The sequence below is a fragment of the Cyclopterus lumpus genome, chromosome 11, assembly GCF_009769545.1.
Source record: "Cyclopterus lumpus isolate fCycLum1 chromosome 11, fCycLum1.pri, whole genome shotgun sequence".
NCBI lineage: Eukaryota > Metazoa > Chordata > Actinopteri > Perciformes > Cyclopteridae > Cyclopterus > Cyclopterus lumpus.
Genome location: NC_046976.1, coordinates 21,676,198 through 21,696,095, shown reverse-complemented (window position 1 = coordinate 21,696,095; position 19,898 = coordinate 21,676,198). Strand labels below are relative to the sequence as shown.

The 19,898-nt window shown below is 40.4% G+C and overlaps 2 protein-coding genes across 2 annotated transcripts; both read right to left on the bottom strand.

The window, feature by feature from the left end:
• Positions 1-9,696: 9,696 nt before the first annotated feature.
• LOC117739356 lies at positions 9,697-12,017 on the bottom strand. Its single transcript, XM_034545713.1, has 6 exons — positions 11,879-12,017; positions 11,134-11,279; positions 10,729-10,793; positions 10,196-10,360; positions 9,994-10,098; positions 9,697-9,896 (listed from the first exon to the last, which is right to left on the bottom strand). The coding sequence occupies exons 1-6, from the start codon at positions 11,993-11,995 to the stop codon at positions 9,817-9,819; spliced, it is 678 nt and encodes a 225-aa protein (XP_034401604.1). The 5' UTR covers positions 11,996-12,017; the 3' UTR covers positions 9,697-9,816.
• A 4,720-nt stretch (positions 12,018-16,737) lies between these two features.
• On the bottom strand, positions 16,738-19,036 carry LOC117739245. The gene is made up of 6 exons (XM_034545540.1): positions 18,920-19,036; positions 18,175-18,320; positions 17,770-17,834; positions 17,237-17,401; positions 17,035-17,139; positions 16,738-16,937 (listed from the first exon to the last, which is right to left on the bottom strand). Exons 1-6 carry the CDS (start codon positions 19,034-19,036, stop codon positions 16,858-16,860), a joined length of 678 nt encoding a protein of 225 aa, XP_034401431.1. The 3' UTR covers positions 16,738-16,857.
• Between the last annotated feature and the right edge of the window lie 862 nt (positions 19,037-19,898).

Sequence of the window (19,898 nt, the reverse complement as noted above, 5' to 3'; positions counted from 1 at the left end):
AGAGAAACATTGATGGTGGACTGTTGGAGAAACATTGACGGTCGCCTATTAGAGAAACATTGATGGTAGCCTGTTGGAGAAACATTGATGGTTGCCTATTAGAGAAACATTGATGGTAGCCGATTGGAGAAGTATTGACGGTAGCATGTTGGAGAAACATTGACGGTAGTCTGTTGGAGAAATATTGATGTTGCCTATTGGAGAAATATTCATGTTGCTTGTTGGAGAAATATGGATGGTTGAAAATGTAGGACTATGTAGGCTTCTTTTTTTCCAGTATTTACAAACTAGAAAGCTTTCCCCCAGAATTAGTTGAGCAATGTTTGCCAGCATACTCCCCTGCAGGTCCAAAGGGGATTTCAGGTCAGGGTGTAGGAATAATCAGGATACTGTGGGGTTTGTTTATTAATCATTCACTGATCTGTTGAATTATCTTTGGCCTACATTACTGAATATATGTTAATGTCCTCAAGACTCAGGGAACTTGGTCTAGTTGAGAACTGAAGAAAAGAGCACAGTAAGATACTGTTTATTTTGAATATTTTACATTGAAACTGATTAAGGACACAAGAAGGTTTCTGGAAGAATCTGGTTTCGTGTTCAGGAACCAGGTCTTTCAGGGTGAAACCACAGAAGAAAAAACATTGATGGTGATAAGACAGAACGTCAATATTAATGGATTTAGTTCTTTTATATAGTGGTCTTACTTTGGGGTCTATTCAAAGTGAGCTGACTGATCTCTGACCAGCTCCTGTGTGCAGTGAACTCACAGATGTGCAAACAACCATCACTGGGATTCTGCAGCTTTTGGATTTCTAAGTGGACTTATGGACGTCAGATGTGAGCTGCACTGAATCTAAAAACGTGTGTCATAACTCCAAGAGGGAGTTTGATTCCTGATGCAAACTGAAGCAATCAGTCTCCAAGTGTTTGAAGTGAGCATGTTCAAGTTAACCTGATAGTTATACGTCAACGAAAAGTTGATTTCACGCCACTAATTTCTTTTAACGTTGGACATAATTTGGTCACTCGATACACAACTTGTATGAAGACCAGTGTGGTGTATTCTCCGCTTCCTTAAAAGATCGATTTCCAACATAACGATTCACATGTACTTTTGGTCAGTGGCCCCTCAAAACAATGCCCTTTTGACCTGTTGGAGGGGGGGTCTGTTCCTGTGCTCGGAGGTCATGTGTTAGAGGCCTTTGTGCGACCACATCTGTTACGTCCAAATCTTGTTATAGGATACTCCTTCCTGTGTCTGGAAAATAAGGGTTCCTGAGTGACGTTATGGATCTCAGGATCTGAGCACGACAAAGTGGGTATATAACTGAGCTGCGGTGCAGTCTCAGTAGACTCTCCATTTGACTGCGAAGTCTCCGGGCTGACTAGTCGCTCGTCCTGACCTGTGGTTCCTCTCTGTAATAAACTCCATTATACCAGAAAGAACAGTGTCCGCGGAGATTCCTTCATCCTCATTCTTCAACATCACTGCCGCTTGAAAGATACGACAAACTTGGCAAACTTGTATGGTCACACCGTAGAAAAGAACCTATTTTCTTGTTAAATGGAAATGTCTTGTTGAAGTGATGTGTTTGAATTGAAGCTCCGTGCTAAATTTGATTTTATTTGCGTAAGAATACACAAAAAGGGGGAGTATTATAGAGATAAAAAGTAAAGAAAGGAAGTATGAGAAATACAAGGAATAGTGTAGAATAGCTTTATTGTAACGATAAGGTGAGCTAAATAGTATCGTGCATGATTAATGGAGATTGGGCCCTCAACTCCTTAACGGTAAGACACATGCAGATTAGCCACTGCGTAATGGTTGGTTTGGCATAGTCAGGAATTAAGTTAGAAAGACAAAATTGGGGTAAACCTGGATCCAGGTAATTTGAATAAATAAATGTAAAACAGTAATAAGGGACAGAGGAAAAAGAGAGAGAGATAAGATTAAAGGAAAGGAACATATGACTGAGCCGCAGAATCTGGATAAATAAACATGGGCCGGAAAACCTGGAACAACACCGTATGGTCAGTTTAATAACTGGAGATTGTAGAATAAAAGGCCGATTGACTGTTCCCACTCTGACATTTGTTGACGAACAGTGTCTGATGCAGCCTCTCATCGACTAATCACATCTCAGAGGTAGCAGAAATTTTATGAGAATAAGAAAGGAATTAAAGGGAGCGGCAAAAAGCATGCTATATGGATGAGTGGCATAAATGAGTTGTCTTTGTTTTGGGAGCAAAAGTAGAGCTGTGTGTGTGTGTGTGTGTGTGTGTGTGTGTGTGTGTGTGTGTGTGTGTGTGAAGCGTGATCAGCTGTGTGTGAAAAACTGCAGGAGAAGGAAATGCGATTGAGTGGGGGTTGTATGTGAGAACGGAGGTCTTGGTAACTTGTAAGGACATATATTTTGTTTAATGTATTAAATATATATAATGAGCTTCTGGTGAGAAGACTTAAGATAATAAATGAGTTATTAAATATGCAAATGAGCTTCCTTAGAGAGAGGACGTAGGATAACAAATAAGTTACTAAATACACAATGAGCTTCTTAAGAAGACTAATATAATATGAGCCCTATTTTCTTTCTTTTATAAAGGGACGTAATGATGAAACTATGAGTCTCCAATTGGAGAAGTAAGACCCCTCCCCCAACTGTCTGTGTTCATGTGAAGCTGTGTGTGTGTCGGGATGCGGCTGCATGTGTGAAAGTGATTCCTCCAAGGGGGGGGAGATTTTCAGTGGGACGTGAGACACAAAATTATTTTGTCGCTTGAACTATTTGTTTCATTTGGTTTTCATTAAATTCTACAAAGTTTAGGTAGGGGTTTAATTTGGGAATTAAGTTTATGATGCTGTTAAAGAACCTAATGGGTTCATAAGAGACTGAATAATTGCCTGTTTCTTTTCCCTTATTGATGGGACACATTTTAATCTGCTTTTATTTATAAGCTTATACGAATATTGATCGGATTACATACATAAAGACTACATGCTGTAGTTAGTTAAAAGGAAAGTGGATAAATGAATAGAGGGCTTGGCAACTGACTGACCAGTTAATGCATTTAATTCATTAATGGCATATGATTGTTTGGTCTAAACTCTGCTGACAATTGTGGATGTCAGTTTTGTTGTTTGTGCGTGGTCTAGTGTGATCTGTGCTGTGTTGGAGATTCAATATCGAGACTGTTTGACGATTTGAGCTGGATATTGGGTGATAAATTAGGCGATTGTCTTACAGTGATTAAGACAACATTTGGTGACAGTCAGTCACTTGTGGGAGCACGTGAACTTTTGGTCGAATATTATAAATAGGCTCTTGATCCGTTCGGCGTTGACAAATCAATTCCATTTTTGGCTAGGGTGAATTTGTGGCTTTAAATACATGAATGACTGAATGAATTGATTAATTTGTTGGTTCACTGAGGGATTGATTGAATTGATTGATTGGCTGATTGATTGATTGATTTATGGATTGATTGATTTGTTAAGTGGTTGATTTGCTAATTGACTAATTTGATTGATTGATGGGTTAATTGTTTAATTAAATAAATAAATAAAATAAAGAATAATAAAAACGACGGAGAAATAATCAGAGTAGCTTCAAGTAGTTTTAATTGTACTTCTTAATTTACAAATAACGGAACATAAGGAAGCTGTTATAATGGGGAAAAAGGACACTAAAAACCCAAAAGTAATTACTCCTGTTGATGTAGTACAGAAGAATAATCCTTTAATTGGAGGCATCGCAAACATTGCAAAGATATCGGAAAAATGGCATAAACGTTGGCCTGAAATTGACCGACCATGGCCAGTGGAGGGGACTCTTAACCCAGATGTAAGAAAAATAATGCAGGTACTTGTATCCACATACAAGGCAGAGCAAAAGAAGGGAAAGAATGGGGAAAAACGCAAAGAAAAGAGGCAAGTGGAGCTTGGCATTCTCCAGTTGTTTGAAGATGAGGGACAGAAACTGATCAAAGCTGCAAACGACAAGAGAGTTAAAGACGTAGAAGAAATGGGACAGAATGCAGAACAAACAGAAAAACTGTTGGCAGACACCAATTCATTCTACTCACACATGAACCCTGTGAAAAGACCGCCACCTTATGAGGTAGAGACGAAGTCTAAGAAAATCTATCCTCAGCTCCCAATGATTAGTCAGGAGGGTAGCTATAATATCAGAGACAAGGAGGACAAAATAATAGAAACAGGACTAGCAGAAACAACTATAATGATGCATCCAGATTCCAAAAGTAGGAAGAAAGCAAGTTTGGGAATTAGGATACAAAGGGTGGAGTCTAGAGACAATAGTGACCAAAGTGATCCAGAATGGGCCATGGGAGGATATGACCCTGAGGTCAGGGGGATGCTCAACAGATGAGAGAGAGGCTGCTCTAGCAGTGTGAAGCTGCTCAGAGACAGCAAAGAGGGCAGTCTTGAATCTAGACTGATGAGGGTCAAGAAAGTTGGTACTGTGGAGATAGGAGGAGACTTAGTTAAAGATAGCTCGCTCTAGAGTTTTGGAAAGGAAGGTGAGAAGAGTGACAGGTTTGTAGCTGTTGACTTCAGATGGGTCGAGAGTGGGTTTTAGAGGTGTTCGTTTTACAATCCACATGTTGGTAGTAACAGTCCTCCTAAGTGGGAAAATAGTCGTGGTGAAGATTTGTCGTTGACAACACCTGGAGATGACATTGTGCATCGTAAGCAAAGGAAGTACATTTTGTATAATGATGTGAAGTGGTTGAAAACTAGAGGGGATTGTTCACTTGTCCTGCGTAACGTGACATGGGAAGACCAAGGGGAATATACGTGTACTTATTTAGAACCGGAGTTTAAATTTGTTCCATATCAAAATTATTGGATCGAAGGTCATATAACTCGTAGAGTGACACTCATGATAAAAGATTTGAGTCCTATTGGAGTTTTCACAGTTACTAAAGGGGTTCAGGAACAATATACCGCAGTAACCACGTCAAGGGTGAATAGTACACATATGAAGTCTGGTACTTTAGTGCCAGAAAGAACTGAGAATGTTCATACAACAACTCAGACTACTACTCTAGCTATGACTTTGAAGGGAATGAAGGCTACAACAGTGACGACATCTTTGGCTTCTACGACATTTGTAAATGTAACACAGACATCCAACGTGACATCTTCGACAGTTAAGGATGTGATTCATGTAACCCAGAAGCTAATGTTCAAAATAGAGCCTAGTGTGAACAGTAATAATGAGATTGTTGAAGTTAGAGAACAGATGATAAAAGAGAATTATGTAGATTCATCTGTAACAGCTCAGAGGACTATTTCAGACGTAGATAATAACTTTTCTGACTCTGATCAGACACCAGAATACATGACTGGTCAATACCATGCATTACAAAAGAGAGAAACTAAATGGAGGGCGTTCGGGTTTGATCCTTCAGTGTTACAGATTGCAGACCCTTGGGCAAGTAAGAACTTATGGTTCCAGCAATTAACTCATTCCGTAAGATCGGTTGTGAAATGGAATGGTCCATGTCTGGTAAAAGTTTTAACGTCAAACTCATGGCCTTCAATTTTAGAGACACCAGAACCACTAACCGCTATTTGTCAAAGTTATGCACTATCATGGCTGTTGTATCAGCAGCAGTCAGCAAAAGATGCAATAATGGCTTGGTCAATACATCTGTTTAGGCCGAGATTTACTTGTTCTTGGTTGGAAGGATTATCATATGTAAATGTACTCGATCAGCATGAAAGTATCAGAACGGCGGTCCCAGATATAATGGAAGTGATAAATATATGATGGACTTGGGTAAACATGAACATTGGTCTAGTAATGATTCATATGAAGTAACTTTTGATGTACCAGACAACAAAAAGGGTAACACTTTAAGGGTGAAGGATCAAAGTTTGCCTGGGAATGTGACTATAGGGAATTTCAAGGATATTTGGTGGGTTTGTGATGATAAGGCATACATATTTCTACCATATGGGTGGACAGGATGCTGTTATATGGCAACATTGAAACTTCCATATGAGGTTCTTACTATCCAGAAGGGAAAAAGGCCAGATGGGGTCCAATCTAATGACGCTCCAAGAAGTAGGAAGAAACGGGAGATGGCACAATTTAACAATTTGGAATCATACCATTGGAGAGTGAGTATAGCAGAGAAGTGGGGAATAGGATTATTTCCATGGTATGGGGTGACATTCTTGGCAGATCACATCGATAACATTACCTACACCTTCCAGGGTTTTGCGAACAAAACCATAAGAGGGTTTGAATATTTGTCAAACACTCAGAGAAGCCACAGGCTGACGTTGCTAAAACATGACATGGCTCTTGACTATATTTTGGCCAAACAAGGTGGCCTTTGTGTGACTTTAAACTTAACAGGGGAGGCTTGCTACACTTTGATTCCTGATAATTCTGATAATATGACTAGTGTCGTAGATGCATTGAAGCTTATAAGAGATGCATTTGGCCCGTCGGAAAACGCTGGATGGTCTGCAAATGCTTGGTTGCAGGATAAATTAGGGCCATTAGGTGCAGTGTTAGTACAGGTTGTGGCAGTACTCGTTCTGTCATTGTGTGTGATGTTTTGTTTTTGTACGCTATTGTTGACCTTTGCAAAGGCTATGATAATGAGATGGGTTGGAGTTGTGATGCCAGGCGATCAAAGTCAGATGCCATTATTACATGGTGATGACACGGACGTTGAGGAAGACGAAAGGATAAGGATCGAACTGGTGGAGGAATATCCATTTTGAGTGTCTGATGTTATTTTAATCCTAACACATACATCTGTTAATTTATTGGTTATTCTGTAGTTTTGATTTTGTTTCACTCTTTCGAGACTCTGTGGGCTCTCGAAGGGGGGGGGGGGGGGGGGGGGGGGAGAAATGGACAATAGGATACTCCTTCCTGTGTCTGGAAAATAAGTGAATGTGATTCTGGAAGAATCTGGTTTCGTGTTCAGGAACCAGGTCTTTCAGGGTGAAACCACAGAAGAAAAAACATTGATGGTGATAAGACAGAACGGCAATATTAATGGATTTAGTTCTTTTATATAGTGGTCTTACTTTGGGGTCTATTCAAAGTGAGCTGACTGATCTCTGACCAGCTCCTGTGTGCAGTGAACTCACAGATGTGCAAACAACCATCACTGGGATTCTGCAGCTTTTGGATTTCTAAGTGGACTTATGGACGTCAGATGTGAGCTGCACTGAATCTAAAAACGTGTGTCATAACTCCAAGAGGGAGTTTGATTCCTGATGCAAACTGAAGCAATCAGTCTCCAAGTGTTTGAAGTGAGCATGTTCAAGTTAACCTGATAGTTATACGTCAACGAAAAGTTGATTTCACGCCACTAATTTCTTTTAACGTTGGCAATAATTTGGTCACTCGATACACAACTTGTATGAAGACCAGAAAGCAAAACTAGTGGGGGATGTGGGGAAGATGACGACAGTTGCATCCATCGGAGAATGTCAAGCTGTGTTTGAACTCAGCCTCCACAGATGGCGTTCAAGCTGCGAACATGAACGGACATGTTTGCGCTCGACGTGCTGTTTGTTGCATTATTCTCTGAAACACCAGCGGACGTACAAACAAAATTAAACATGAATACTTTATATATACGCCAACATTAGCATTAGTAAGATGTGTTATTGAGGTTATCGAGGTTCAAATGAATGAGGAAATTTCTCAACGTTTTTCGTGGAAACGGCCGGACGAATCTCTTAGAAAAGTCATAGCAAACAATTACCGATCAGGCCGCACGTCTTGATGTATTTTGTTGCATGTGGTGGCAACATTGTGGGAGGAGACACGCGGCAAACTTTGCACGGAAGAAGCAGAATTAGAAGAATAGTAGTAATCCTGGAGGATTATAGTCAGTGTGGCTGTTGCGTAACAAGGCTGTGGCTACAATGACTAGGTTGTGTTATTGACGATATTGAGGTACATTATACATACGCAAACATTACCAGTAGTAAGATGTGTTATTGAGGTACATAATATATATGCCAACATTATCACAGCTCTGTGGAGCCGTGTATTCCTATAGACCTCAGTAGTAATGACTTCATGAACTTCTTCAATGAAAAGATTTAAACTATTAGAGGCAAGATTGATGATCTCTTGACCTCAACTACTGCCGATCTGTCATCAAGAGGAGTGGCCTTGGAAACGGCTGTATGCCCTGGTGAATATTTGGATAGCTTTTCCCACATCAACCTTGACCAATTGTCTTCAATGGTTTCTACTTCTAAACCGTCTACCTGTCTCTTGGACCCCATCCCAACGAGGCTGCTTAAAGACGTGTTGCCTTTAATTGGCACCTCTCTGCTGGATATTGTCAATGTGTCTTTGCTAACAGGCAATGTACCACATTTACACCCCTGTAAACTGTCTGTAAAATGCTGTGTGATATTCAATCTGGAGCGCTCACTTCCAGAGTCGTTGCTGCTCTGTGTCGCTGTGTAACTTTTGGGCCCAATGACAAATACGTTTGAAAATCGGTGAGTCGCTAAAATTGGCAAGATATGCATCCAGAACGACCGTATTGGGTTACAGAAATCACCGTAGGGATGAATTTGGAAAACACAATCTTTTTTATTGTATTCTTTTTTTCTCTATTTAGATTTGGATGTTGGTTCAGCTCACTCTGTAGTGTTTTTTTCTGAAAGGGGATTGTAGCAGTTGAAGAGGAAGGAAGGGAAAAAAGGGTGGATGTTTGACTTGACACCTGTTCAATTTTGCCGGGACACTCCTTAGTCCAAAAGTCAACATTAAAACCAAAGATAAATGTCGTCATTTCCAAAATTCAGAACATGTTCATCTAAGAAAATATTCTGCTTCAATATAAATTAGTTTCCATTTAGCCTTTCAACAACATTTTCAAGACAATAAAAACATTGTTTGCTCACCCGCACACACCTGCATTTACCTGGCAGTGTGTAGCAATCTAACAGCACTAAGAATAACAATAAATCATATTTCTTTCCCATTTAAAACCTGTTAAGCCCGAGTGGCCCCCAATAAGGTGAGTGAGAAGTTGGGAAAAGACTGTGAAACAATCGACTAATCACAAACAAATATAATGATGTTGCACATGACATTAAACAGCAGATACTGGGCTACAATAATATATGAGCCGTTTATACATGCTCAAAACACAACTCCAACACCAAATAAATGAACAAATATTCATTTCCACATCTGGCCAGCGACTCAACTCAGGGTACATCCCAAGTCTCTTAATCACATCCCTGTTTCCTTCACTTGCCTCTTTTACGTTACATGTCATTTAGCTGACGCTTTTCCCCAAAGCGACTTACAATAAGTGCATTCAACCATGAGTACAAACTCAGAACAAGAACCAAGAAAGTACAATTCACAACAAGGCATTCTAGTAGCAATCTAACAGCAGTAAGAATAACAAGAAATCATATTTCTTTTCCATTTTTAATGTTGTTGACATCATAACATAGGACAATAGACATTCAAAGCTTCATTGATAAACCTCAATAGAGGCTTTATATATAAAAGATATGACATTTGGTATAGCCATGTTGTGATTTGAACATATGTTTTATGCTAAATGTAGTAGTGTGTGATTTTTGTCATTGCTGTGTATTGTTAACGGATTTCTAATAGGAATGATATATACATTTGCAATCTTATTTGTCCACTCCCATGCACTCCACACAGTATCTTTACCTCAACTCTCTCCATCCACACCTCCACAGTTTGAAAACCTGTTTGTGTTTCATTAGATTATGAATAAAAAAGACATGTTTTTAGTCACTTTTTGTCTCTACTCAGTTTCAGTTGAAATATCTAATGAGTGTTGCTCTTCGTCGATCATCTTCAGCCCCTCGCCTTCAGCACAGAAATCTGCAGACAGAGAGACAAAAAGAAAGAAATCAGTTCAGTCTGTCATCACACGTCTTCATGTCATAGTTTAATCAGACAGGTCTAAAAGGTGAAGCACCGTTCTTGGGGTCGTAGATAAAGTCTGGTTCTCTGTTGAAGCCGAGGCAGCTCGCCTGCTTCCTGAAATGTTCCAGCTCAGAGTCCTTCAAGGTTGTTCCTCTTGCTGGAGACAAAACAACAAAACAGGATGAATGCTTCACATATGAAATGTGTTTTATTTATATTTAGACATGTTTTCTCTCAGGCTTGTTCCTTCCTACCAAACAGATGAAGACCACTCATGATGTGCTCCTCCGCTGTAATGTCATCGTTGAGTCCCATCTTCTTGTACATTTTGTCCAGGTATGTGACGGTGCGGTTGAAGCTATAGAGCAGACAGCCGTCACAGGTCGGCAACATGTGGTTCAGGGATGTGAAGTTGTCGACTGAGGACAGAAACTGTATATTAATCATCTCCACTGAAAATCTACCAATGTTCTTCTGGTAGACTTTCCAGAAACATATTTTGTGTTTGATATATTCCAGCGATGTCCTCAGACAGGACAGAGGTTCTCTTCACTTTCCCTGTGCTGCAGAGGTTGTGTTTGTTTTAATCAGTGATGATGGAAGTTGAAAGAGTCCACAGCCATGCTATCAACTCTGTAGCATCTGAAGTCAGCAGGACGATATGTGTGATGAATCTGCAGCTTTTAATAATCAGAAACATGATCTCTCTGGCTGGATTCTCTGACTGACAGAACTAACACAACAAAGATGTAGAAACTCCAGCATGGTGTTGGATCAGGTAACTTACATTTCATTATTAGAGTATTGTCTTCAACGGTTGCGTTCATGTTTAAAGACAGGCAGGTTCCATTTCTGAGAAAGAGACAAGAGGAAGAGCTGAGTTCATCTTCGAACATCATGTATACCTTCTCCTCCATGTGAGCTTCAAAAGTTAAGATTCCTCCCACTGCTGAACACTGAGTGATCCGTTTGAAAGCTCTAAGTGGACATTGAGCTGGAATTGTTTCCTCAAACTACTTCTCAGGTCAATGTCCTTTTACTATTATTGCAAATATTGCTCCTGGACTTTTTAGGGTGTCCTTCCAGTGGAGAAAACATGTCAATGCTAAACATGTTGAAAGTGTATTTTGATTGATCTATAATTTACAGATTGTGTACATTGTCTGTACATAATAAATTGTTAACAACTCACAACTTGTTCTCCGTAGACACATTAAGTGCATTTGGGCCGAATGTTGACGGGATGACATTATTCTTGTAGCTCTCGATGTTCTTCATGAAGCCGTTGTAAACTTCATTATCAGTGTAACCAAAGAGGAAGTGTGACTTGCCGTATATCTGTACACAAACAGGAAGTCAGTTAGTGAAAGCAGACACAACCATCATTCAATAATGGGTTGAAAATTGGACTAATTCTCTAATATTGAATCTTTTAAAATGAATTACATTTGAACCTGTTTAGTGGAGCATAACACAAAGCCTTGAAGCAGAAGGAGACTAGGTCTTTATCAATATCGACTACCCCGAGTTTGGTCCTTTTCTCTGATATTCGGGCTTCACTACAACACAACTGTGCCACTGATTTGTGATTATTTTTCAGTTTCTAACGGAATCCTCAAAGACTCTTAGAACCATCTGCATGAAAAACATTCAGTCCACTGCACGCTATATACATATATATTTGACCTGTTCCCAAGTTGCAGCACTGATCCAAACACATTAGCTAACTACCTGGAGCAGAAACAGTCACTTCTTGGCAAATGGTTGAAGTACTTTTTCATTGTGTTATTGTGTGTTCATCTTAGAAATGTTTGCTGCGCTCTGACTCAACGTAATGCCAACGCTAAAGGCATAAACTGAGGAGGAACTTCCCAAATAGCTGAATTCTGCTTCAGTGCTAATGCCTCATAGACAAACCCAGACAGATGAAGACTTACCATGGAGGGCGTCATAGACAAAGGCGTGATTAGAGGCCGGCATTCCTCAGGTGTCAGAGCCCAGCTGCTCAGAAACAGCCCCGCGACCAGGAAATGAGTGCTGAGCCACAGATTCATGATGCTACAGCTGTGAAGGAAAACACAGAGATCTCAGATGATAGCTGCTCGTCACAGAAGTAACAATGACTGAGGCTCATCCGAGCTGGTCAGCCTTTTAAGAAGCTGCTGGGGGCTTGGTTTGTTCCCCAGTATCTACAGACGAGGAAGCCTTCCCCAGAATTAGGTTGGACGTGTTTGCCAGCAGGTCCAAAGGGTACATCAGGTCGGGGTGTAGGATTTCATAATGACAATTCTGGGTTTGTGTATTAAGCAAATTATTTACTGATTTGTTGAATTGTCCTTATCTACCAACGCACACAAACACACTGAGTATACAAAGCAGCACATGACGGCTTCAATCCAGCTCAAACTGGCACGCAGCCTGACCTCAGACATACTGTCATAAGTGTGCACAGTGACTCCCAAGTGGGCACTCAGTAAGCATGCTATGGGCCCACAATGAACCCCAATGGAGACCCACTCTGATCAGTACCTCACCTGGACCCCAAAGGGTACGGTCCATTCATGCACCGCACTTCGCAATGATAACGTAGCACACAGTGAGCTGGGCTCCAAATCTCTGAACTCAATTTCACCCCAATAATATTGATGGTTGCCTGTTGGAGAAACATTGATGGTTGCCTGTTGGAGAAACATTGATGGTAGCCTGTTGGAGAAACATTGATGGTTGCCTGTTGGAGAAACATTGATGGTAGCCTGTTGGAGAAACATTGATGGTAGCCTGTTGGAGAAACATTGATGGTAGCCTGTTGGAGAAACATTGATGGTTGCCTGTTGGAGAAACATTGATGGTAGCCTGTTGGAGAAACATTGATGGTTGCCTGTTGGAGAAACATTGATGGTGGCCTGTTGGAGAAACATTGATGGTAGCCTGTTGGAGAAACATTGATGGTTGCCTGTTGGAGAAACATTGATGGTTGCCTATTAGAGAAACATTGATGGTTGCCTGTTGGAGAAACATTGACGGTAGCCTGTTGGAGAAACATTGACGGTAGCCTGTTGGAGAAACATTGATGGTAGCCTGTTGGAGAAACATTGATGGTTGCCTATTAGAGAAACATTGATGGTAGCCTGTTGGAGAAACATTGATGGTTGCCTATTAGAGAAACATTGATGGTAGCCGATTGGAGAAGTATTGACGGTAGCCTGTTGGAGAAACATTGACGGTAGTCTGTTGGAGAAATATTGATGTTGCCTATTGGAGAAATATTCATGTTGCTTGTTGGAGAAATATGGATGGTTGAAAATGTAGGACTATGTAGGCTTCTTTTTTTCCAGTATTTACAAACTAGAAAGCTTTCCCCCAGAATTAGTTGAGCAATGTTTGCCAGCATACTCCCCTGCAGGTCCAAAGGGGATTTCAGGTCAGGGTGTAGGAATAATCAGGATACTGTGGGGTTTGTTTATTAATCATTCACTGATCTGTTGAATTATCTTTGGCCTACATTACTGAATATATGTTAATGGCCTCAAGACTCAGGGAACTTGGTCTAGTTGAGAACTGAAGAAAAGAGCACAGTAAGATACTGTTTATTTTGAATATTTTACATTGAAACTGATTAAGGACACAAGAAGGTTTCTGTTTCCGAAAAGTGACTCAAAGAATGAGTCAAGAGCCCTAAACATCAATAATATTTAAGCTGTAATTTGTGTGAACTGTAAAGAAAATAAAAGCATGTGTGAAAGTCTCTCAATTTATTCATACTGGATGAAAGTCTGTTTCTGAACTGCAGAAATTGAGACGTGTTATTTGTGTTCACATGTTTGTTCCAGCTCGAGGTTTTTTGTCAAGAGATTTACAGGGACAAGAAGTCTAATCGATATTAATAAAGGTTCAGTTATGCTGGATCCATGTAGGGGGATTAATGAAAAAGCTACAGATAAACGTATAACAAATAATCTCATACTTAAGACTTCTGTATCTCACAAATATCTCGTAATTTGTATTCCTCCGACTAGTTTTTGCTTTGAGTAATACATGTGAATGTGATTCTGGAAGAATCTGGTTTCGTGTTCAGGAACCAGGTCTTTCAGGGTGAAACCACAGAAGAAAAAACATTGATGGTGATAAGACAGAACGTCAATATTAATGGATTTAGTTCTTTTATATAGTGGTCTTACTTTGGGGTCTATTCAAAGTGAGCTGACTGATCTCTGACCAGCTCCTGTGTGCAGTGAACTCACAGATGTGCAAACAACCATCACTGGGATTCTGCAGCTTTTGGATTTCTAAGTGGACTTATGGACGTCAGATGTGAGCTGCACTGAATCTAAAAACGTGTGTCATAACTCCAAGAGGGAGTTTGATTCCTGATGCAAACTGAAGCAATCAGTCTCCAAGTGTTTGAAGTGAGCATGTTCAAGTTAACCTGATAGTTATACGTCAACGAAAAGTTGATTTCACGCCACTAATTTCTTTTAACGTTGGCAATAATTTGGTCACTCGATACACAACTTGTATGAAGACCAGAAAGCAAAACTAGTGGGGGATGTGGGGAAGATGACGACAGTTGCATCCATCGGAGAATGTCAAGCTGTGTTTGAACTCAGCCTCCACAGATGGCGTTCAAGCTGCGAACATGAACGGACATGTTTGCGCTCGACGTGCTGTTTGTTGCATTATTCTCTGAAACACCAGCGGACGTACAAACAAAATTAAACATGAATACTTTATATATACGCCAACATTAGCATTAGTAAGATGTGTTATTGAGGTTATCGAGGTTCAAATGAATGAGGAACTTTCACAACGTTTTTCGTGGAAACGGCCGGACGAATCTCTTAGAAAAGTCATAGCAAACAATTACCGATCAGGCCGCACGTCTTGATGTATTTTGTTGCATGTGGTGGCAACATTGTGGGAGGAGACACGCGGCAAACTTTGCACGGAAGAAGCAGAATTAGAAGAATAGTAGTAATCCTGGAGGATTATAGTCAGTGTGGCTGTTGCGTAACAAGGCTGTGGCTACAATGACTAGGTTGTGTTATTGACGATATTGAGGTACATTATACATACGCAAACATTACCAGTAGTAAGATGTGTTATTGAGGTACATAATATATATGCCAACATTATCACAGCTCTGTGGAGCCGTGTATTCCTATAGAGCTCAGTAGTAATGACTTCATGAACTTCTTCAATGAAAAGATTTGAACTATTAGAGGCAAGATTGATGATCTCTTGCCCTTAACTACTACCGATCTGTCATCAAGAGGAGTGGCCTTGGAAACGGCTGTATGCCCTGGTGTATATTTGGATAGCTTTTCTCCCATCAACCTTGACCAATTGTCCTCAATGGTTTCTACTTCTAAACCGTCTACCTGTCTCTTGGACCCCATCCCAACGAGGCTGCTTAAAGACGTGTTGCCTTTAATTGGCACCTCTCTGCTGGATATTGTCAATGTGTCTTTGCTAACAGGCAATGTACCACATTTACACCCCTGTAAACTGTCTTTAAAATGCTGTGTGATATTCAATCTGGAGCGCTCACTTCCAGAGTCGTTGCTGCTCTGTGTCGCTGTGTAACTTTTGGGCCCAATGACAAATACGTTTGAAAATCGGTGAGTCGCTAAAATTGGGAAGATATGCATCCAGAACGACCGTATTGGGTTACAGAAATCACCGTAGGGATGAATTTGGAAAACACAATCTTTTTTATTGTATTCTTTTTTTCTCTATTTAGATTTGGATGTTGGTTCAGCTCACTCTGTAGTGTTTTTTTCTGAAAGGGGATTGTAGCAGTTGAAGAGGAAGGAAGGGAAAAAAGGGTGGATGTTTGACTTGACACCTGTTCAATTTTGCCGGGACACTCCTTAGTCCAAAAGTCAACATTAAAACCAAAGATAAATGTCGTCATTTCCAAAATTCAGAACATGTTCATCTAAGAAAATATTCTGCTTCAATATAAATTAGTTTCCATTTAGCCTTTCAACAACATTTTTAAGACAATAAAAACATTGTTTGCTCACCCGCACACACCTGCATTTACCTGGCAGTGTGTAGCAATCTAACAGCACTAAGAATAACAATAAATTATATTTCTTTCCCATTTAAAACCTGTTAAGCCAGAGTGGCCCCCAATAAGGTGAGTGAGAAGTTGGGAAAAGACTGTGAAACAATCGACTAATCACAAACAAATATAATGATGTTGCACATGACATTAAACAGCAGATACTGGGCTACAATAATATATGAGCCGTTTATACATGCTTAAAACACAACTCCAACACCAAATAAATGAACAAATATTCATTTCCACATCTGGCCAGCGACTCAACTCAGGGTACATCCCAAGTCTCTTAATCACATCCCTGTTTCCTTCACTTGCCTCTTTTACGTTACATTTCATTTAGCTGACGCTTTTCCCCAAAGCGACTTACAATAAGTGCATTCAACCATGAGTACAAACTCAGAACAAGAACCAAGAAAGTACAATTCACAACAAGGCATTCTAGTAGCAATCTAACAGCAGTAAGAATAACAAGAAATCATATTTCTTTTCCATTTTTAATGTTGTTGACATCATAACATAGGACAATAGACATTCAAAGCTTCATTGATAAACCTCAATAGAGGCTTTATATATAAAAGATATGACATTTGGTATAGCCATGTTGTGATTTGAACATATGTTTTATGCTAAATGTAGTAGTGTGTGATTTTTGTCATTGCTGTGTATTGTTAACGGATTTCTAATAGGAATGATATATACATTTGCAATCTTATTTGTCCACTCCCATGCACTCCACACAGTATCTTTACCTCAACTCTCTCCATCCACACCTCCACAGTTTGAAAACCTGTTTGTGTTTCATTAGATTATGAATAAAAAAGACATGTTTTTAGTCACTTTTTGTCTCTACTCAGTTTCAGTTGAAATATCTAATGAGTGTTGCTCTTCGTCGATCATCTTCAGCCCCTCGCCTTCAGCACAGAAATCTGCAGACAGAGAGACAAAAAGAAAGAAATCAGTTCAGTCTGTCATCACACGTCTTCATGTCATAGTTTAATCAGACAGGTCTAAAAGGTGAAGCACCGTTCTTGGGGTCGTAGATAAAGTCTGGTTCTCTGTTGAAGCCGAGGCAGCTCGCCTGCTTCCTGAAATGTTCCAGCTCAGAGTCCTTCAAGGTTGTTCCTCTTGCTGGAGACAAAACAACAAAACAGGATGAATGCTTCACATATGAAATGTGTTTTATTTATATTTAGACATGTTTTCTCTCAGGCTTGTTCCTTCCTACCAAACAGATGAAGACCACTCATGATGTGCTCCTCCGCTGTAATGTCATCGTTGAGTCCCATCTTCTTGTACATTTTGTCCAGGTATGTGACGGTGCGGTTGAAGCTATAGAGCAGACAGCCGTCACAGGTCGGCAACATGTGGTTCAGGGATGTGAAGTTGTCGACTGAGGACAGAAACTGTATATTAATCATCTCCACTGAAAATCTACCAATGTTCTTCTGGTAGACTTTCCAGAAACATATTTTGTGTTTGATATATTCCAGCGATGTCCTCAGACAGGACAGAGGTTCTCTTCACTTTCCCTGTGCTGCAGAGGTTGTGTTTGTTTTAATCAGTGATGATGGAAGTTGAAAGAGTCCACAGCCATGCTATCAACTCTGTAGCATCTGAAGTCAGCAGGACGATATGTGTGATGAATCTGCAGCTTTTAATAATCAGAAACATGATCTCTCTGGCTGGATTCTCTGACTGACAGAACTAACACAACAAAGATGTAGAAACTCCAGCATGGTGTTGGATCAGGTAACTTACATTTCATTATTAGAGTATTGTCTTCAACGGTTGCGTTCATGTTTAAAGACAGGCAGGTTCCATTTCTGAGAAAGAGACAAGAGGAAGAGCTGAGTTCATCTTCGAACATCATGTATACCTTCTCCTCCATGTGAGCTTCAAAAGTTAAGATTCCTCCCACTGCTGAACACTGAGTGATCCGTTTGAAAGCTCTAAGTGGACATTGAGCTGGAATTGTTTCCTCAAACTACTTCTCAGGTCAATGTCCTTTTACTATTATTACAAATATTGCTCCTGGACTTTTTAGGGTGTCCTTCCAGTGGAGAAAACATGTCAATGCTAAACATGTTGAAAGTGTATTTTGATTGATCTATAATTTACAGAATGTGTACATTGTCTGTACATGTTAAATTGTTAACAACTCACAACTTGTTCTCCGTAGACACATTAAGTGCATTTGGGCCGAATGTTGACGGGATGACATTATTCTTGTAGCTCTCGATGTTCTTCATGAAGCCGTTGTAAACTTCATTATCAGTGTAACCAAAGAGGAAGTGTGACTTGCCGTACATCTGTACACAAACAGGAAGTCAGTTAGTGAAAGCAGACACAACCATCATTCAATAATGGGTTGAAAATTGGACTAATTCTCTAATATTGAATCTTTTAAAATGAATTACATTTGAACCTGTTTAGTGGAGCATAACACAAAGCCTTGAAGCAGAAGGAGACTAGGTCTTTATCAATATCGACTACCCCGAGTTTGGTCCTTTTCTCTGATATTCGGGCTTCACTACAACACAACTGTGCCACTGATTTGTGATTATTTTTCAGTTTCTAACGGAATCCTCAAAGACTCTTAGAACCATCTGCATGAAAAACATTCAGTCCACTGCACGCTATATACATATATATTTGACCGGTTCCCAAGTTGCAGCACTGATCCAAACACATTAGCTAACTACCTGGAGCAGAAACAGTCACTTCTTGGCAAATGGTTGAAGTACTTTTTCATTGTGTTATTGTGTGTTCATCTTAGAAATGTTTGCTGCGCTCTGACTCAACGTAATGCCAACGCTAAAGGCATAAACTGAGGAGGAACTTCCCAAATAGCTGAATTCTGCTTCAGTGCTAATGCCTCATAGACAAACCCAGACAGATGAAGACTTACCATGGAGGGCTTCATAGACAAAGGCGTGATTAGAGGCCGGCATTCCTCAGGTGTCAGAGCCCAGCTGCTCAGAAACAGCCCCGCGACCAGGAAATGAGTGCTGAGCCACAGATTCATGATGCTACAGCTGTGAAGGAAAACACAGAGATCTCAGATGAAAGCTGCTCGTCACAGAAGTAACAATGACTGAGGCTCATCCGAGCTGGTCAGCCTTTTAAGAAGCTGCTGGGGGCTTGGTTTGTTCCCCAGTATCTACAGACGAGGAAGCCTTCCCCAGAATTAGGTTGGACGTGTTTGCCAGCAGGTCCAAAGGGTACATCAGGTCGGGGTGTAGGATTTCATAATGACAATTCTGGGTTTGTGTATTAAGCAAATTATTTACTGATTTGTTGAATTGTCCTTATCTACCAACGCACACAAACACACTGAGTATACAAAGCAGCACATGACGGCTTCAATCCAGCTCAAACTGGCACGCAGCCTGACCTCAGACATACTGTCATAAGAGTGCACAGTGACTCCCAAGTGGGCACTCAGTAAGCATGCTATGGGCCCACAATGAACCCCAATGGAGACCCACTCTGATCAGTACCTCACCTGGACCCCAAAGGGTACGGTCCATTCATGCACCGCACTTCGCAATGATAACGTAGCACACAGTGAGCTGGGCTCCAAATCTCTGAACTCAATTTCACCCCAATAATATTGATGGTTGCCTGTTGGAGAAACATTGATGGTTGCCTGTTGGAGAAACATTGATGGTAGCCTGTTGGAGAAACATTGATGGTAGCCTGTTGGAGAAACATTGATGGTTGCCTGTTGGAGAAACATTGATGGTAGCCTGTTGGAGAAACATTGATGGTAGCCTGTTGGAGAAACATTGATGGTAGTCTGTTGGAGAAACATTGATGGTAGCCTGTTGGAGAAACATTGACGGTAGCCTGTTGGAGAAACATTGATGGTAGCCTGTTGGAGAAAC

Coding starts and splice junctions, on each gene's coding strand:
- LOC117739356 (XM_034545713.1), bottom strand. CDS start 11,995: ATGAATCTGTGGCTCAGCACTCATTTCCTGGTCGCGGGGCTGTTTCTG. Junction 10,794..11,133: donor GTGTCTACGGAGAACAAGTT/GTGAGTTGTTAA, acceptor TCTCTTTCTCAG/AAATGGAACCTGCCTGTCTT. Junction 9,897..9,993: donor TATCTACGACCCCAAGAACG/GTGCTTCACCTT, acceptor CTCTGTCTGCAG/ATTTCTGTGCTGAAGGCGAG.
- LOC117739245 (XM_034545540.1), bottom strand. CDS start 19,036: ATGAATCTGTGGCTCAGCACTCATTTCCTGGTCGCGGGGCTGTTTCTG. Junction 18,321..18,919: donor TGTCTATGAAGCCCTCCATG/GTAAGTCTTCAT, acceptor GTTTGTGTACAG/ATGTACGGCAAGTCACACTT. Junction 17,402..17,769: donor CAATACTCTAATAATGAAAT/GTAAGTTACCTG, acceptor TTCTGTCCTCAG/TCGACAACTTCACATCCCTG.